The sequence below is a fragment of the Balaenoptera acutorostrata genome, chromosome 8 (genome assembly GCF_949987535.1).
Source record: "Balaenoptera acutorostrata chromosome 8, mBalAcu1.1, whole genome shotgun sequence".
Taxonomy (NCBI): Eukaryota; Metazoa; Chordata; class Mammalia; order Artiodactyla; family Balaenopteridae; genus Balaenoptera; species Balaenoptera acutorostrata.
Genome location: NC_080071.1, coordinates 81,239,989 through 81,255,442, shown reverse-complemented (window position 1 = coordinate 81,255,442; position 15,454 = coordinate 81,239,989). Strand labels below are relative to the sequence as shown.

At 41.0% G+C, this 15,454-nt stretch overlaps 1 protein-coding gene across 10 annotated transcripts in view; it reads left to right on the top strand.

The window, feature by feature from the left end:
* DOCK10 (dedicator of cytokinesis 10) overlaps positions 1-15,454 on the top strand; it is a 289,663-nt gene that overhangs the window by 263,008 nt on the left and 11,201 nt on the right. For all 10 annotated transcript variants that reach the window (XM_057551339.1, XM_057551337.1, XM_057551336.1 and 7 more), the window contains 7 exons: positions 1,388-1,510; positions 1,647-1,760; positions 9,023-9,169; positions 11,030-11,240; positions 12,463-12,653; positions 14,559-14,659; positions 14,836-14,974. In XM_057551339.1, coding sequence (XP_057407322.1) covers positions 1,388-1,510; positions 1,647-1,760; positions 9,023-9,169; positions 11,030-11,240; positions 12,463-12,653; positions 14,559-14,659; positions 14,836-14,974 — 1,026 coding nt within the window. The remainder of the gene's footprint in view (positions 1-1,387; positions 1,511-1,646; positions 1,761-9,022; positions 9,170-11,029; positions 11,241-12,462; positions 12,654-14,558; positions 14,660-14,835; positions 14,975-15,454) is intronic.

Below are 15,454 nucleotides of genomic sequence, written 5' to 3'. Positions count from 1 at the left end.
ACTTGAACAGAAAATCGCACTAGTTTCTGCAGAAAACCTTCTGGTATGCAGACCACAGTTATTTTTCAAAAGAAGCTCTCTACCTGGAATTACTTAGCAATAATTTAGATGAAGAAAATAGAGCTCCCCTCCTCAAGTAAATAAAATATTTCATAAGCTAATTTTTTATTCATAATATTACATAGACTTAAAAAAGGATACAGAAAAAATCTGGGGTAGATTTTAATGAAATTTTACATACGGCTGTACATTAATTTAATGTACATTGAAAATAAATAGTAAATGCAATTATGTATTTATATGAACTATTTCAAATAATGTTTAAAATATTTTCTTAAAAGACACTGAAAACATTCCAGCAATATTATCCACTTGCTTTAGAGAGTATATAATTTGATTCAGTTGAATATTTATTAAACTACTAGTATATGGGAGGCATTGAGACAAAGATAAGTAAAGCAAATGTATTTGGGAAGACAAAGATAATAAGGCATAATCCCAGCTCTTAAAGAGTTTAGAATCTTGTGAAAGACAAACTTCCTTCAGGGTGGGGAGTAACCAGTCTAAGACCCAGTAACTATAAATCTAGGCATCATATATAGCTGCAATTAAAAGGGGAATAATTTTTTACATGAAAGTGATTGGAATGCAGATGAATGGGGCATAAATAAAAACTCTGCAGACTTTTGCACTGTCTTGACATTTGATAGGACTTGAAGGTGTCAGATGAGAAAATAAGGTTCTCATGGGAGCAGCAGCAACTTCACAGGCAAAAGTGTGGAAATTGTAAAGTATTCTAAGAATGGTGTGGTATAGCCAAAGTGTAAAGTCAATGCCAAGGTGTGAATGAGAGTGGCACTGAAAAAGAGGTTGGTGCCTGATCCTGGAGCTCCTTCAGTGTCATGCTAGAGAGTTTGGGCAGCAGTTCATAGCCACTGGAGTGCCTCCAAAGGTTTAGGGCAGTGGCAAGCTCATGGTCAGGTTTATGTTTTAGAAACAAAGATTACTTGGGAGTAACACATAGGACCAATAGGACCCATTGGCGAGGGAAAACATTAGCTTGAAGACTACTCCAGGGATCTGGGAATGAAGAAACGGGGGTTTGATCTAAGCCAGTGACTGTAGGAATGGAAAAAAAAACCAGACAGATCTGAATACTTGTTATAGATTTAAATTAGCAAGTTTGAGGCACTAATAAGGAAAGAGAAGACTGCAAGAAGACACCACCATCCCTCCCAGGATGGATATAACTGCCAATTGCAAAGATAGGGAATGCAGAAATCCCACTATGAAAAAAATTGACGGTTCAACAGTTTTGAAAGCAAGTTTCAGGGATGAGTCACAATCTTCACTGTGTAAAATCTCATTTCCATTTGCGGAATTGCAGAATATCCTGGTGGAGCAGCTGTACCTGTGTGTGGAGTTCCTGTGGAAGTCTGAGAGATATGAGCTCATTGCTGATGTCAACAAACCCATCATTGCGGTCTTTGAGAAGCAGAGAGACTTCAAAGTAGGTGTTCTAAACCCAGGAGTTAGTTCAAATATCCTTCATTACATTGGAGAATTCCTTACAATTTCCAAAAGTAGAAACTCCCTATTTTTGATGTCAGCATCATCTTCACGAAACCCTTCACTTCTGGTTTCAGAAATTATCAGATCTCTACTACGACATTCATCGGTCGTATCTGAAAGTTGCAGAGGTGGTGAATTCAGAGAAGCGGCTCTTCGGTCGCTACTATCGTGTGGCATTTTATGGGCAGGTAAGTTTCCTACAAGCAGCATGGCCTCTAAGTTCTGTTAAGTGGTTGATTGCTGTTCTTCATTCTTTACAAGACATCTAACTACATGTGCCAAAGGATTGAGGGGGTGGAGGTGGAGGTGGGGATGTGTCTAGGTATATTTGAGTGTTTCTCTGAGTGTGAGGGTCTATATTTTTGGCCAAAGGAACACACTAAATTAAGAAAAAAATGAGCGGAGACCTCCATAGGTCTTAATACAGATTGAGGTAAAACAGTGATTTCGAACTTCTTGGAGAAAGAGGGCACTTCTTCTTCAACACCCTCCTCCTCCAGTTCCCCACAAAATGTCTAATTATAGGTTTGCATCATATTTGAAAATGAAATTTAAATGAATATATTTTTGGCAATGAAATCCATAACATTCCAGGAAATAAAGAATTCCTAGGGGCTCTACCATATCAAAGCCATGAACTTTTGATTTTAAAATCATGCATTTTCTTTTCTCCTACTTTCAAACCATCACTGCTTCTAAGCAGAGCATAATCTGGTTGCTTTGTTTCTTATATTGCAGGTCAATATAATTTCAAAGTGATCTTTCTCAGCTTACTACATAAACAATGAACAAGACTGAAAATATTAGCGAGCCATAGCATTGTCTTAAAAGCAAAGCGAACTTATATATTAATTAGGAATGCCTCTGAGTATTGCTTTAAGTGGGATAAACCCAATCATAATCCAGGCAGGCTTATAACACTAGTATATTTCAGCAGCCATATTTCAGACTATTACTTTCATGGAGAATCATTCCATTCTTTTATTTTCACAGTGGTAATGACTCTCAGCCCTCTCATTTCCTTTTTTTTCTCCCCTCATGTAAGGCACAGTTTCACATGGCTTCTTCTCCTCAGAATCTTTTAAGGCTGCAAACAAAGGTGTCAAATCCAGCATGGTCATTCTAGATCACTTCCCGCTGACGTCTTTTGGAAAATATATATTGAAGTCTTTTGGAAAATATATATTGTCCTCTAATCACCAAAGGCAGCTTAAAAACTAATGTCTGAATTAATAAAGACAGCTGCTGTCTCCCTGGAAAGGAAAATGTCACTGGGCAGCCATAAACGAATTAATCCAACCCAGATTTCCCCCACTGCACAGGAGCATTAGGACTGTGGAGACAGTCTACAAAAAGAAGCTAAATTTACACATTTGGGGGTTCCCTGGAAAAGAATCTGAGCTGTCTGAAGTGATAGTGTATATTGGGGAGTAAGAAATGTGAGAATCTGCAGGAGAGGAGGAGAGAGAAAAGGAAATGGTATCTTACAAGTCAGCGATAAACAGAAAATAAATAACTCTTGACCTCAGTGAAACATTAGCAAGAAAAATGGCAGAACACCTCGTCAGGAAGGGAATGTGGGAGCTGAGGGATTGTAAGGGAAAGGCAAGGGTTTCCTGGGAATGGCCACAGGCTAACTGAGCAGCATGGATGTAGCTCACAGGACGTACGTTCAGCAAACCTAGATTTGAGTTTACAAAGCTTCAGACGATCTTTCTAATGAAAAAGTGATGAATTGCCATTAATAGTCTGGTCATGAAAAGCAGATTGCCTACCTGATGGTTTCTCCAACCAGCATCTAAGATACTGGTTACTAAACAGGTGGAAACGAAAAGATCATGCTCCTTTCCAATGAGATTTTAATGCAGATGTTTACTCTTTTCTTCTTTTGGTCTTGATTGTTCCAGGCTGTGGTAAGTTCTCTCTCTCCACTTGCATGCTCTAATAAGCCTTACACTTCCCTCCCTATGATTTTACTGAACCTTAACTTTTTTGTGCAAATGAACATTTGAGATAGGTGAGATAATCCTGTTTCCATTCATTTTGGAGTCATCCTGCATTTCTGGGACTAAATTGTGTTTATTCCATTTATCTGAATTACAAAAATGTATCCTTTATTTTTCATATATAATATCTTTCTGCACAAAGGTCAGTGTAGTCTGAAAACCTACATACACACACACACACACACACACACACACAGACACAGATAAATATGGGCACCACATATTTGAAATATATGGATAGTAGACTCAGTATTGGAATTTCCCTGCTCAGTTCAGGCCACCAGAGTTACAGCTGATTAAGAAGAGTATGGTGGGCAGAATCTCAAAAGTTATAGTGGTGGCCATTGGTGGGCACCTTCCCGGGGTCCTGAAAGGACCCTACCCTTTGCCAAATGAGTATCGTGGAGAAACGGGGCCCTCTCTCTTTGGTGGTGAGCTCTGAGCATTCTCTAAAGTGATGGTATTAATTCCCAACATAAATGGTGAACAGTGAATTAAACCTTTACCCTATAAATCAGGTTAAGTCTCCTGAGATGCAAAAAGAAGCCATGTAAGAATTATAGAGGACGAGCTGAGGGGCAATAACATGCCAAGACCTAGAGCTCTGTGACACAGAATTTTCTCTGTGTTATTTTGAACCATATGAAATTGCCCATAATCAACCTTTTTTTTTTACTTACAAAGATGGCAACTTCATGTGGGTCAATGTAATTATTGCTGAGTAAGCTGGAAAAGCAAATTCTTTCAATATCCATACATTGTCCACAGTCAGCTCTGCTTCTCTGACCAATACATACTTTTTTGTAATTCTTTAAAATCCCTTTCCCCCATCCATACTGTATCAGTATTTTCTACTTTCATTTGTAAATTTTGGGTCATGTGTCCTTAACTCACCTACTAAAAGAATACTTGGAAACCCCTCTATTAAATAGAACGGGGGAGGTGGGCAATGGGGAAGGATGGGGGAGAGCTACTTTCAAATGACCTAACTTTGTTCTTTTTGCAGATTCCTCAATTAAGTGTGTTGACCGTGCACCTGACTTTTTGTTTTTAATACTGCCAGTATTCTCAATTGTCTTTTATTTAAAAGTCCAACCTGAGCTTAAAAGGCAAAGTGTCTTGTTAAATCTGCAGACCTGAGGACATGCCTAAGCAGGGTACTCTGTAAACTCAAACCCCAGCTGCCTTTGAACAAGGAGAACTAATGGAGGTCATTCTGATAAACAGCCATTTAGAGCCTGTCATCATTGTTCAAATGATATTCAACCACCTGTCCCAAGACACCAAACGGAGAGGGTGAACTATTGTATTCAATGGGAGCAGACAGCGCACATCACTTTATATTTGATGATAAAGAAATAGCAAATAGATTTGCACATCCCCCCAGATGTGTGCAGAATGAAGGTTCTAAAGACCTGAGAAAATCTTGACTATTTCATTAGCATAATCTCTATGGTCAGAAATGATTTTTTTTTCATGATGGTACCTTTTGTCCCTGTAAAATTCACCTTTTAATATCCAAATTGGTGTCTCACAATCATATTCCGAAGATTATGGGAATATAACATGCCGGCTCTTTGCCTCCACAAAGGCCTTTGTGTGAATATTTTAGTGTCCCCTGTGGACTAGTATTTTCACTTTATGGTACTGACTAGGGTAGTTAATATTATGTCTGCAATGAGCCAGACCCTGGAAAACAAGTTGAAAACTGTTCTTTCGTGGCGAGAACTTTAATAGAAACGCAAGTCTTGCATAGCATGAATTTTCTAATGCAACAGCTGGCATCATTGACTGTGGAAATTTTACACAGAGCAGCCTATATAAAACACCCCCTCAAGTGTCCCTGAAGTATTCACTTCCAGAGTAATGAACCGCCAGTAGTGATCAAACATCAACTGTAATCAATGAAATCCTTAGGCTCTGGTATTTAGCATGAAAGCAAGCAAGTGAATGCTCATTGAATAACTTAAAACATCAGATGGCCCTGGAATGAATTGAGTGAAAAGCCTGGGAGAATTTTATTCTATTCATCAAAGGATGTAAATTCCATGATTCTCAATCATGCCTACATGGGTATAGATGCACCTCAGAATCTTGATAGAAAATGGATCGGGGGTGGGAGGGAAGGTGCCTGTGTGTTGTGTACAGCCATCATCTCCATGTTGGGGTGTGAACACCCTTCTGGCCCCCCTCCTCTATGAAAGTCACTGATATATATATATATATGTACACTAATAATTGGGTTCATATTTGTATGAAACCATTTCTCTGCATCTGTGAAGTTTTTCTTTTCGTAACATTTAGCTTATTGTGATTTTCTGACCCATCTTTTATACATTAGATTCCTCTTTGGATGCATTCCTTTGTGAACGTTGAATCGGTGGAATATAATAGCAGGGGCACTTATATTTGACATCCCAATAATGATCCAGAGCTATTTCAGGATTCTGAAGTACCTGCAAAAACATCTAAGAAGGAGTCAATAATTTTCATTGTCGGTTTATTGAAGTGCATTTTTATCATAATCTGTTGCCTAAAAGTTTCATAATCCATGCATGTTAACTCTACTGACTCAAAGTCCTTGTTTAACTAGGATACGTGCTGTTTCGTAACCATAGCAGATCAGGGCGTTTGTTGCCTTGTAAAATGACATTTTAAAAAATCGAACTATGGAAAATGCAGAAGTCACATTTCCTGTTGCCTTGAAATGCAGTCTTCTCATCACTTTGGGGCAAAAGCAAAAGAGAAACTGCCCCTAGGTTTTCATCACCTTGTGTCCCTATTTATAAATCAATTATTTCACGGACAGAGCATTAAACTTCCTTAAGATAGTGTCCTGTGCCTCACTGGGCTTTGCTTTGATTTCCCTGGGTTAAAGATAAGCTCACATCCCAGCCATTTTCAGAGCCTTCATTTCTCTGGCTCCAAAAGCTCTTACACAATCCCTGTAAGGGATTAAGTACTATATTCTGCTACACCAGCTCCTTTCTATTCATTTTATAAAATAGTCTCAATAGGTTTATAGCTCCATGTTCTGTAAATAAATTGATTAATTCTAATCATGATTCTTTCTGATCAATCACTTACCAAAATATCAAAATAATCATCAATAGTCCTTTTACAATAAGGAAAAGTGTAGTTCCCAAGTAAGAGGACCCAGAGGTATGTATTTTTAAGCACTCAAAACTTAGTTAAGCTGTTTCCCTGCATATTAGCCAGAACTCAGATTGCTTTACTGACAGTTTTTTCCTTTATTATTGTCACCACTACCATTCTCCTCATTATAGCTAACACTCACCAATGGCCTTTTGTGTCCCGGACACTGTCCTTAGGGTCTCCTAAGTCTAAGTCTGTACTATTTCCCATCCTCCAGACCAAGGAGTAAGGATGAAAGAAGTCACAGGTCATGACCAAGGCCACAAGAGTCATAGTAATGACAATAAAATACTGCTCTCACCACTCCTCTTCTGCTAACTCTGGATTCAGAAATTTGTTAGGGGAAAAAATTCACAGTGAAAGTATCTTTGTGCTAGTTTTCACACCATGATGAGAAAATCTTTTCCTGGAAATTGGAGACATTTTTCTCGCTGAAATGGAAGTTATAAATGTTGCTTCAGCTATTGCCCTGTGGGGATTCTGGTTGATGGCCTCAGAAGTCTTAGTTCTCTTTTGTGTCAATCTGTCAATTTGAGCCACTAACCTCTGACCTTGAATCAGACAAAACTCCATAAAGACAGCAACAGAAAAAACCTAGCAGGCTGGAAGTCATGTGTGGATAGGGCCAGACTTCACTACCCCTACGAAGTCTAGAAGAATGATAAGGAAAGACTTTTCATGCTTTTAGCATCATACATCACTTGTTTTAGCAGTTTGGAGTCAAGGTACTCATAATCAGCTGTGTTGGTCTTGAACATTCTCAAAGAAATGTGTTCAATAAAAACATTTGTATTAAAAGCAATGGAATCTTTTCCAGTTATACTTGGTACAAATATATCCTTTTAAGATGTAGCCCTCTGAGAGCTATCTTATTCATCTGTTTATTCATTCAACTAATGTACAGTGATGTCTCTCTAGAGACCAGACACTATGTTAAACACTGGACATGCAGTGCTGAACAAGATACTTTCCTGCCTTTAAAAAGCCCAAAGTCAATTAGGGAAACACAAGGAAACAAGCAATTACCTGCTGAACAAGCACTGTGCTGGTGAATGTGCCTTATTCCTTGTCTTCAGTTATAGCCCAATTATGATACAAAGTATACTGTTCATGATGGGCAGACTTACATGGATGAAAGTGCTTTGCAAGTATAAAGAACCATACAGATGTGAGCTCTAATCATTATTCTTAGATTGCCTCACGTTAGCCATGAAAAAAAAAAACAGCATTGGAACATTTTACCCATGTTTTTTTACACGTAACGAGTAGTTTTTAAATAGCCAAAAATGATTTTTAAAAATATATAGGTAAGATTTTGTTATGACCTCCAGTATCTTCACTCAGCCCTCAGAAGTCATTTCCTTACAGTAAACTCTGCAGTCAGAAGATACCAGAGACACTTGGGTTCTTAAACTGCAGACTTACTCCAATATTCTGAGGTCGCATATATTCCAAAGGAAAAATGCATCTGTGTCTCTTCAGTGAGAAGGAATTATAAAGATTGCCTCAATTATCCTCAATGGAATCTTCCCTTCCCCCTGTTTCAAACCAGATAAATAAATTAACAGAGGTTAAAACCTACTTGCTCCTATGACATAAAAATGATAACATGGTTACTTTACTACTTTCACTCTTATAAGGTCTAGCTTTGCAAGAACGTAAGGGATCTATTAGTAAAGTAAATTGAAGGACGAAATTGCACATAGCCAAGTTGCATCAGACCCCTGATGAAATACTAATAATAACAGTACTTGCGAGCATAGCACATGTAATTTCTGTTATGGCTTTTCATCTAAGATGATGTGGGATGCATATCAACCCATTTAGATACCTTTACCTGCCCTATAGCATTAATATTTCCTATCCTGGTTTCCAAGACTTTCTTAAAAATGATACTGCTCTTTGAAAAATACCATTGAAAAATACCAAAAAGTACTCCAGACTTTGTGTTCTACACCAGGCTACCACATGAGGGCATTCTTCCCCTAAAATATATGCAAGCAGGTATTACCAATGATTTCTTCTAATAGAGAAAAATGTGTAAGTTGCTTCATGAGGCTCTTTGGCCTGACTAGGCAGTATTTACATTAATGACTGATTCTAACATGATATTTTGTTTCCTTCACTTGATTTTTCTCTGAATTTGAATTTTATAGGGTGCTAATCTATGGCTTGGATGACAACCAAACTACTGGCTACAATATTTAAGTAAATGTTTTTTGTTTTGCTCCTTATTTGCAGTTGGAGTTCTCTAATAAACTTGGCGGTTCACTATATGTCTTCCATAGGGTTTTTTTGAAGAAGAAGAAGGTAAAGAGTATATATATAAAGAGCCTAAGCTGACAGGTCTCTCCGAGATTTCCCAAAGACTGCTCAAGCTCTACGCAGATAAATTCGGAGCAGACAATGTGAAGATAATCCAGGACTCCAATAAGGTAGGGGAACATCAATATTCATGCAAGTGCAAAGAACTAACTTCATTTTTTTTTCTCTCTTAACTACATTCATTAATGTTTTAAATTTCTGCCTGACTATGCAAAGCAAACTACCTAAACTATTTTGGGCGTTTCGGTTGTTTATTGGTTGATGGATTGGTGATTGGGGAGGGGGGGGTGTCAAAAACCTTGTACATGTTTATTTGAGTAACTTTTAGGTAATCTTAGAAACAACTTACTAAACCCTCCATGGCTCCCGTAGGTTGTTCACATTTGAGTAGCAACCAAAGTGTTAAAGTGATTGAGCCCAGTGGTGGACTGGGAAGAAAGAGCAAAAAAAGTATTTATTCAGTCATGAAGGTCTTCCTGGAGGAGCTTTCCTCCAAGTCATACAGGGAAAGCTTGGGGCTGGGGGCTCCCTGAACAGCTCCTTCTGGGTTGGGCGACGCTTCACAGAGGGCGTGATGCTTGAGCTGGGGATTGTAGGGTGAGAAGGTGTTTGCTGGAAGCATTCTAGAAAGTCAGCACATGCAGTGACAGGAGGAATTCAAGGGGGAGGTGTAGTTAGAGAACGGCAGGCCTTTGAAACACAGATTATAGCATAGTAGAGTGTGGCAGAGGTGGAGCTATAAAAGCTGGTTTGCACCCAACTGTATTGACCTCTATTAGGCCCAAAAAAGGTCTTTTTTTCCTTTTCCTCTTTTGCGAAGCTAGTATTTGGAGGGGTCTGGGCATGAGATTAGATTTGTTGGATCTGGCAGAAATTGTTAAAATGTGTTCATCATTCTTAGCTTGAAAGGTACAAACCCCTTCCCCATAAAGGGGGACAGAGCTAGAACCGCGGTCATGGTGGCCCTCCTACATGAAAAGTAGAAACAATTCCTAGCAGTGAGAGAAGTGCCAATTTTGGTGTCAGAACAACTGGAGTCTTCATTCCACCATGCTACCACTTATCAGCTGGCGATCCATCTTGGAGAAGTTGAGTGGTCACTCTGAGTCTCCATTTTTTAATCCGTAAAATGGTTATACCCATCTTACAGTGCCATTATTTGCAGCATTACAAATAAATTCATGAGCCTCCTCCAATCTCTGGAACTGGATAAACAGTGGTTGGGTGAACGGATGGAGAAAGTTGGAAGAAGTCTGAAAATTCTTCAAGGAATCATTAGGAAAGAGGCTGAGGCTTATCTCTTCCACCTTGAAGGAAAGCAAGAGCCATTGCCTGGCTTCTGGGGGGGACCCCAAGCCTGTCTTCCTTCCTTCCTTGCTATTTGTCAAGCCTATTCACCAAAGCAGAGTTAGTTTTAAAAATTATATAAAATGACTTATTGCAGATTAGAGAAGGAATTCGAGAAATCAAAAATAAAAATATTTGCAGTCGTGCGATAGGTAATCAGGTAATCTGCTAAACAGACCAGGAACCTCCTTTCACATTACAAGCCCACAGCCGATGGTCCCAGTCTAGGTACACGACTGAATCATAGAGGAACAGAGAGATATATTTCCACTCTCAACAAGCTTGATTCAAGACAAAGGTGAAGCTATTCAGTACAGAAGAGAAAGAAAATAAAAGGTTAAATAGTACGTCATAGCCAAGTACTTATGTTTCAAAGAGCCCCAGCTACTCGGCGCGCTGGCTCCCTCCTGCCTCTGCCACCGTCTGGCTGCTTGACCGCAGTCCAGCCAGCTACTCTGTCTGGGCTTTCCATTCACCCAGCTCTCACATGATGTGATGGGCCTTTCTCCTCTGAGAGGGGCAGCTCAGGATGCCAAGCTGGGGGGATACAGGGTTCCCCACCTTTCTTTCAGGAACACTTCACGGCTCACCGCTCTTTCTCTGCCCATAATGTGTTGAAACAGGTAAACCCCAAGGATTTGGACCCCAAGTACGCCTACATCCAGGTGACCTATGTCACGCCGTTCTTTGAGGAAAAGGAAATAGAGGACCGGAAGACAGACTTCGAAACGCACCACAACATCAACCGATTTGTCTTTGAGACGCCCTTCACGCCGTCAGGCAAGAAGCACGGTGGCGTGGAGGAGCAGTGCAAGCGGAGGACGGTCCTGACAAGTAGGTGCTGGTCCCCGAGCACGTGCTCCCTCGCAGGGCCCTCGCTTAGGCCGGATTCGCGGAAATCAAGACCCTTCGATCTTGCAGACAAGTACCCAAAATGTGCTGATTTGGAAATGTTTGCCAGGAACATTTCTTTATTTTCTTTCAAGACAGAGACCCTTGACAAGTCAACCAAAACAGAAACTATCACAGGGTCACTTTACCCACCTCTTCCCTTTAGACCGTACAGTGGTCAAGGTCCTGGTGTCTTGGGAAAGGCGCTCTGAGCTTTCCTCTCCTCTCTCCCTGAAACTACCCCCCAGTTACTGCAGAGATAGCCACTCTCGGAATTGTGTGCTTTGGGGCAAGATTCTAAACCACTGTGGAATTCAGGTTGTTCATCTGTGAAATGAATGCAGAGGGTTTTCCTCCAGCATCCCTTCCAGTACTATCTAGATCTGTCCTATGAGTTGGTCTTCCTTTCATTCCACAAACATTCGATAAGTGCCTGTAGGTGGCGGGCATTGTTCTGACAATTCAAATAAATAAAACGCAATTCTTGCCTTCAAGGCGCTCACCATCTGGTAGGAGAAAGAGCCAAGTAAAGCAAGAATTTCAGGTGAGCCCAGCATGAGACATGAAATGGGAACCCAGCAGAGGGGGACTTAGGGCAGGCTGAGGGGAAAAGTGAGCATGGGCATCTAAACGAAGGAGACCCAAGCCATCTTCAAAGGTGAGCAGTCCTAGATTCTGCAGTAGATACCTGGGTAGCAGCCATATCCAAACTATGGGAAAACATTCACCTTCAGTAAACTTTTCCAGAACTTTCATAATTAAAAAAAAAAAAAAACTAGAACAAAGCTAGTATAATATATGCTATTCAGTATCTATTGAAGCATTCTTGATTGTGATTTAGGGTAGTTTTTATTTGAATTACAAGTTGTGGTGGAAGCTATCATCTTTTCAGTGTTTAGAGACTCTATAGGTCTAGTCCAGCCTTGGCAATGAGCACATGTTGGCTAGTGAAGCATGGAAGAACGTGCCAGGGGAAAGTAGCTGCGCTCCTAAGAGGTATATGAGAGCGTGGAACGTAGGAGAAAAAATAACTCACATACACAGAAAACATGCAGGATGGAATAGTCTGTGTGCAAAGAAAAGACACAGGATCGTCCTTTCAAGAGAACCCTTGACTCTTCACTAACCCTCGACCTTGAAATGCTCTTGTATTGCTTTTGTGCAGCGAGTCACTTGTTCCCCTACGTGAAGAAGAGGATACAGGTCATCAGCCAATCGAGCACAGAACTGAATCCCATTGAAGTGGCGATTGATGAGATGTCCAAGAAAGTTTCCGAGCTTAATCAGCTTTGCACGATGGAAGAAGTGGACATGATCAGACTGCAGCTCAAACTCCAAGGAAGTGTCAGCGTGAAGGTAAGCATCGCCCGGAGCTGAGATACTCATGGCCAGTGGAACCTGGTACAAAACGCCCCTTGAAATTTTTTGACAAAGGGTATGAGACATTTTTCTGTTTGTGATACCATTCAACACCTTTATCTGAGTCTTTAAAATTTTGTTTCCTTGTGAATGCACGTTGATGGTTCCAAACAACTAGAGATAAGCCTTTCTTAGGTTTAGCTGAAAGAAAATTTCTTCTTCCTCAACCATCCTTTCCCATCTGCTCTGCATAAACTGTGTTCTATATTCTAAATTCTAACAAAGAATTAGTGAATGAGTAAGCATGGCTCTCTTGTAAGTCTCTGTCATGAAAAGCCTTATAAAACTGTTCAAAAACAAAACTTTTTAAATGTTTATTAGTTAGTAAAATGTGCATCAGTATTTATCTGACTGTCAGGGTCTTGAGAGGAAAGCAGATGGCCTGCTCACAGTGGGTGACTGAAGAAAACGTAACAAATGACTCTTTGAAAAAAGTACAAGCAGTATTTAGGAAAACCAAGGAGGGCAGGCACCAGGGTGTAAGAGTGAGGGGCTGTCACCCTCCCCAGACCTGAAGACTCAGGGGAGAGAAGAGTTAGTGGAAGCAGAGAGACAGCGGGGAGAGCCAGCTGATGATAGACAGACAGACAGACAGATAGACATGGTCTGTGCTGGGGGATTGCAAGGAAGAAGCCCTGGACCTAAATAAGCCCTGACAAGACTGAGACTAGGGTGAGGCGAGTGAGGCATTTTCCTTGGGCACAAAATTAAGGGAGCATCCAAACACTCATTAGTCAAGATAAAATTATATTTTAATGCAATATTTTTAAAAATCAAAAATAACTTCAAAAATCCATATTGAACAAAGTATTAAAATTTTAAACAAAGGCAAGCCAGTAACAGTGCCACACAGAGCTACGTGGGAGCCTGAGGCGAAAGGAAAGCTCAGTACTGTTGATCCTGATACTGACCTGTTTCTCCTCTTCCCCGCCCACCTCTTGTCTGTATCCCCATGGCTGACTCAAAATAATAATAATACTACATTTTTAAAAGCCAGAAGATAAAAGCACCATTGTTATACTCCAAACGGGACAGCTTCCCTCAGCCCATAGCTGAGCAGAGGAGGGTGGAGTTGCATCTGGAGAAACAAAGGAAAGCTTTCTGTACTCACTCTACCACACTGGCAATAGCTGCTAGGCAAAGCCATCTGAAGATGCCTCAGATACAGCACTGGCTTTCCTTCTTCTTTTACCTTATTCCTTCCAAGCCCCACAGTCACATGCAAAGACTGTAAGCCCTGAAGAATATAGACTCCTTCACTAATGACAGCCTATGCATGCCTGTGAGCGTGGATACTTGGCACTGTGCCTTCATTCAGCAAATCTAAAAAGTTCCTTTTGGACCACAGTCTCAGCCAGACTTTCGAGGGAGATGCAGTAAGGCAGTGATTCCCAGGGCGATGCCTAGATCACGACCACTGTGGACTGTCTCTTATTAATAGCTATGTGTTTGCTTGAATGTTTGTGGGGAAGAAACTAGCACAGCAAACATTTGATTTCACAGATGTTAAATCTCCTTAAGTCAATCAAGGTGAGTCTAGTTTTCAAGGTTATTAATAAAATAACAGTGCTAGCAGAATGAGGGTGTGGCAAAATGTGACACGGTGCACACATGACTGAAGTTGGGGAAGGATAGCAATGAAGTGTGGAACTCAGATGCCTCCTTTTAGTAGCTCATCGACCATTTGAGAGACAGCAGATAAGACAGATAACAAATTAGTAGACTACAAGGCAATGTGAGAGAATTGAGGGGCCACATGATGGGTGCTACTCCTTCCAGCCTTGGAGAAGGCCCCATGGAGGAGGTGGGACCATCCTCAGCCAATTCTCTCCTCCCCAATAGGTTAATGCCGGGCCAATGGCCTATGCACGGGCTTTTCTTGAAGAAACCAATGCAAAGAAATACCCTGACAACCAAGTAAAGCTTTTGAAGGCAATCTTCAGGTAAGATTTTCTTTGTTGGGCTGTTCTCCCTTGGATCCCTTCAGACAGGGAGTCATGAATGAATGCCCCAGGAAGCCACCTGACCGACCCTCTTCTCAGTGGCTGAGTGTATCAGCAGCCTGACTTTGAGTTACCGCTTTCTCTGGCTGTTAATTTGCTTATTGCTGTCACTAAAGGCAATTTGCAGATGCGTGTGGGCAGGCCCTGGATGTGAATGAGCGCCTCATCAAGGAGGACCAGCTGGAGTACCAGGAGGAACTGAGATCCCATTATAAGGACATGCTCAGCGAACTCTCAGCAATCATGAATGAGCAGGTGAGGCTTTCCCTGGGGCAGCCCGAGCGGTCCATTCATAGAAAGTGCCCATTTTATCCCCGATGCCAGAAGGACCCGAAAGAGTCTCTTTGTTTTCCTGCTGCTGAAATCCCTGTGCTTTCATGAACACCATGTTCCTGAGCTGTTCTCTCCCCCATGCACAACATCCCCCGTCTCAAAGGAGAGGGATCAGGTTGGAGAAAAATCTGTAGGAAAAGAAGATGAGAACCCAGTTGCTGTCTACAGTTTTCAGAGATGTTTATCCAAACGATGTGTGTTGGTTTTCTAGAACAGATGATGCCTGTTAGACACCAAGAACATTGGTGGCATTCCAGCTAGGGTTTGCTGCCACTCCCAGCACCCCTGATTCAGGACCTCACAATCCCCAGGCTGGGATGTGGAGTTCCACAGTTCTGCCACTAGGGGGTCTCTGCATCATACTCAGGAAGAACACCAGGACTAGGGTCCTGGGCTTTTAAT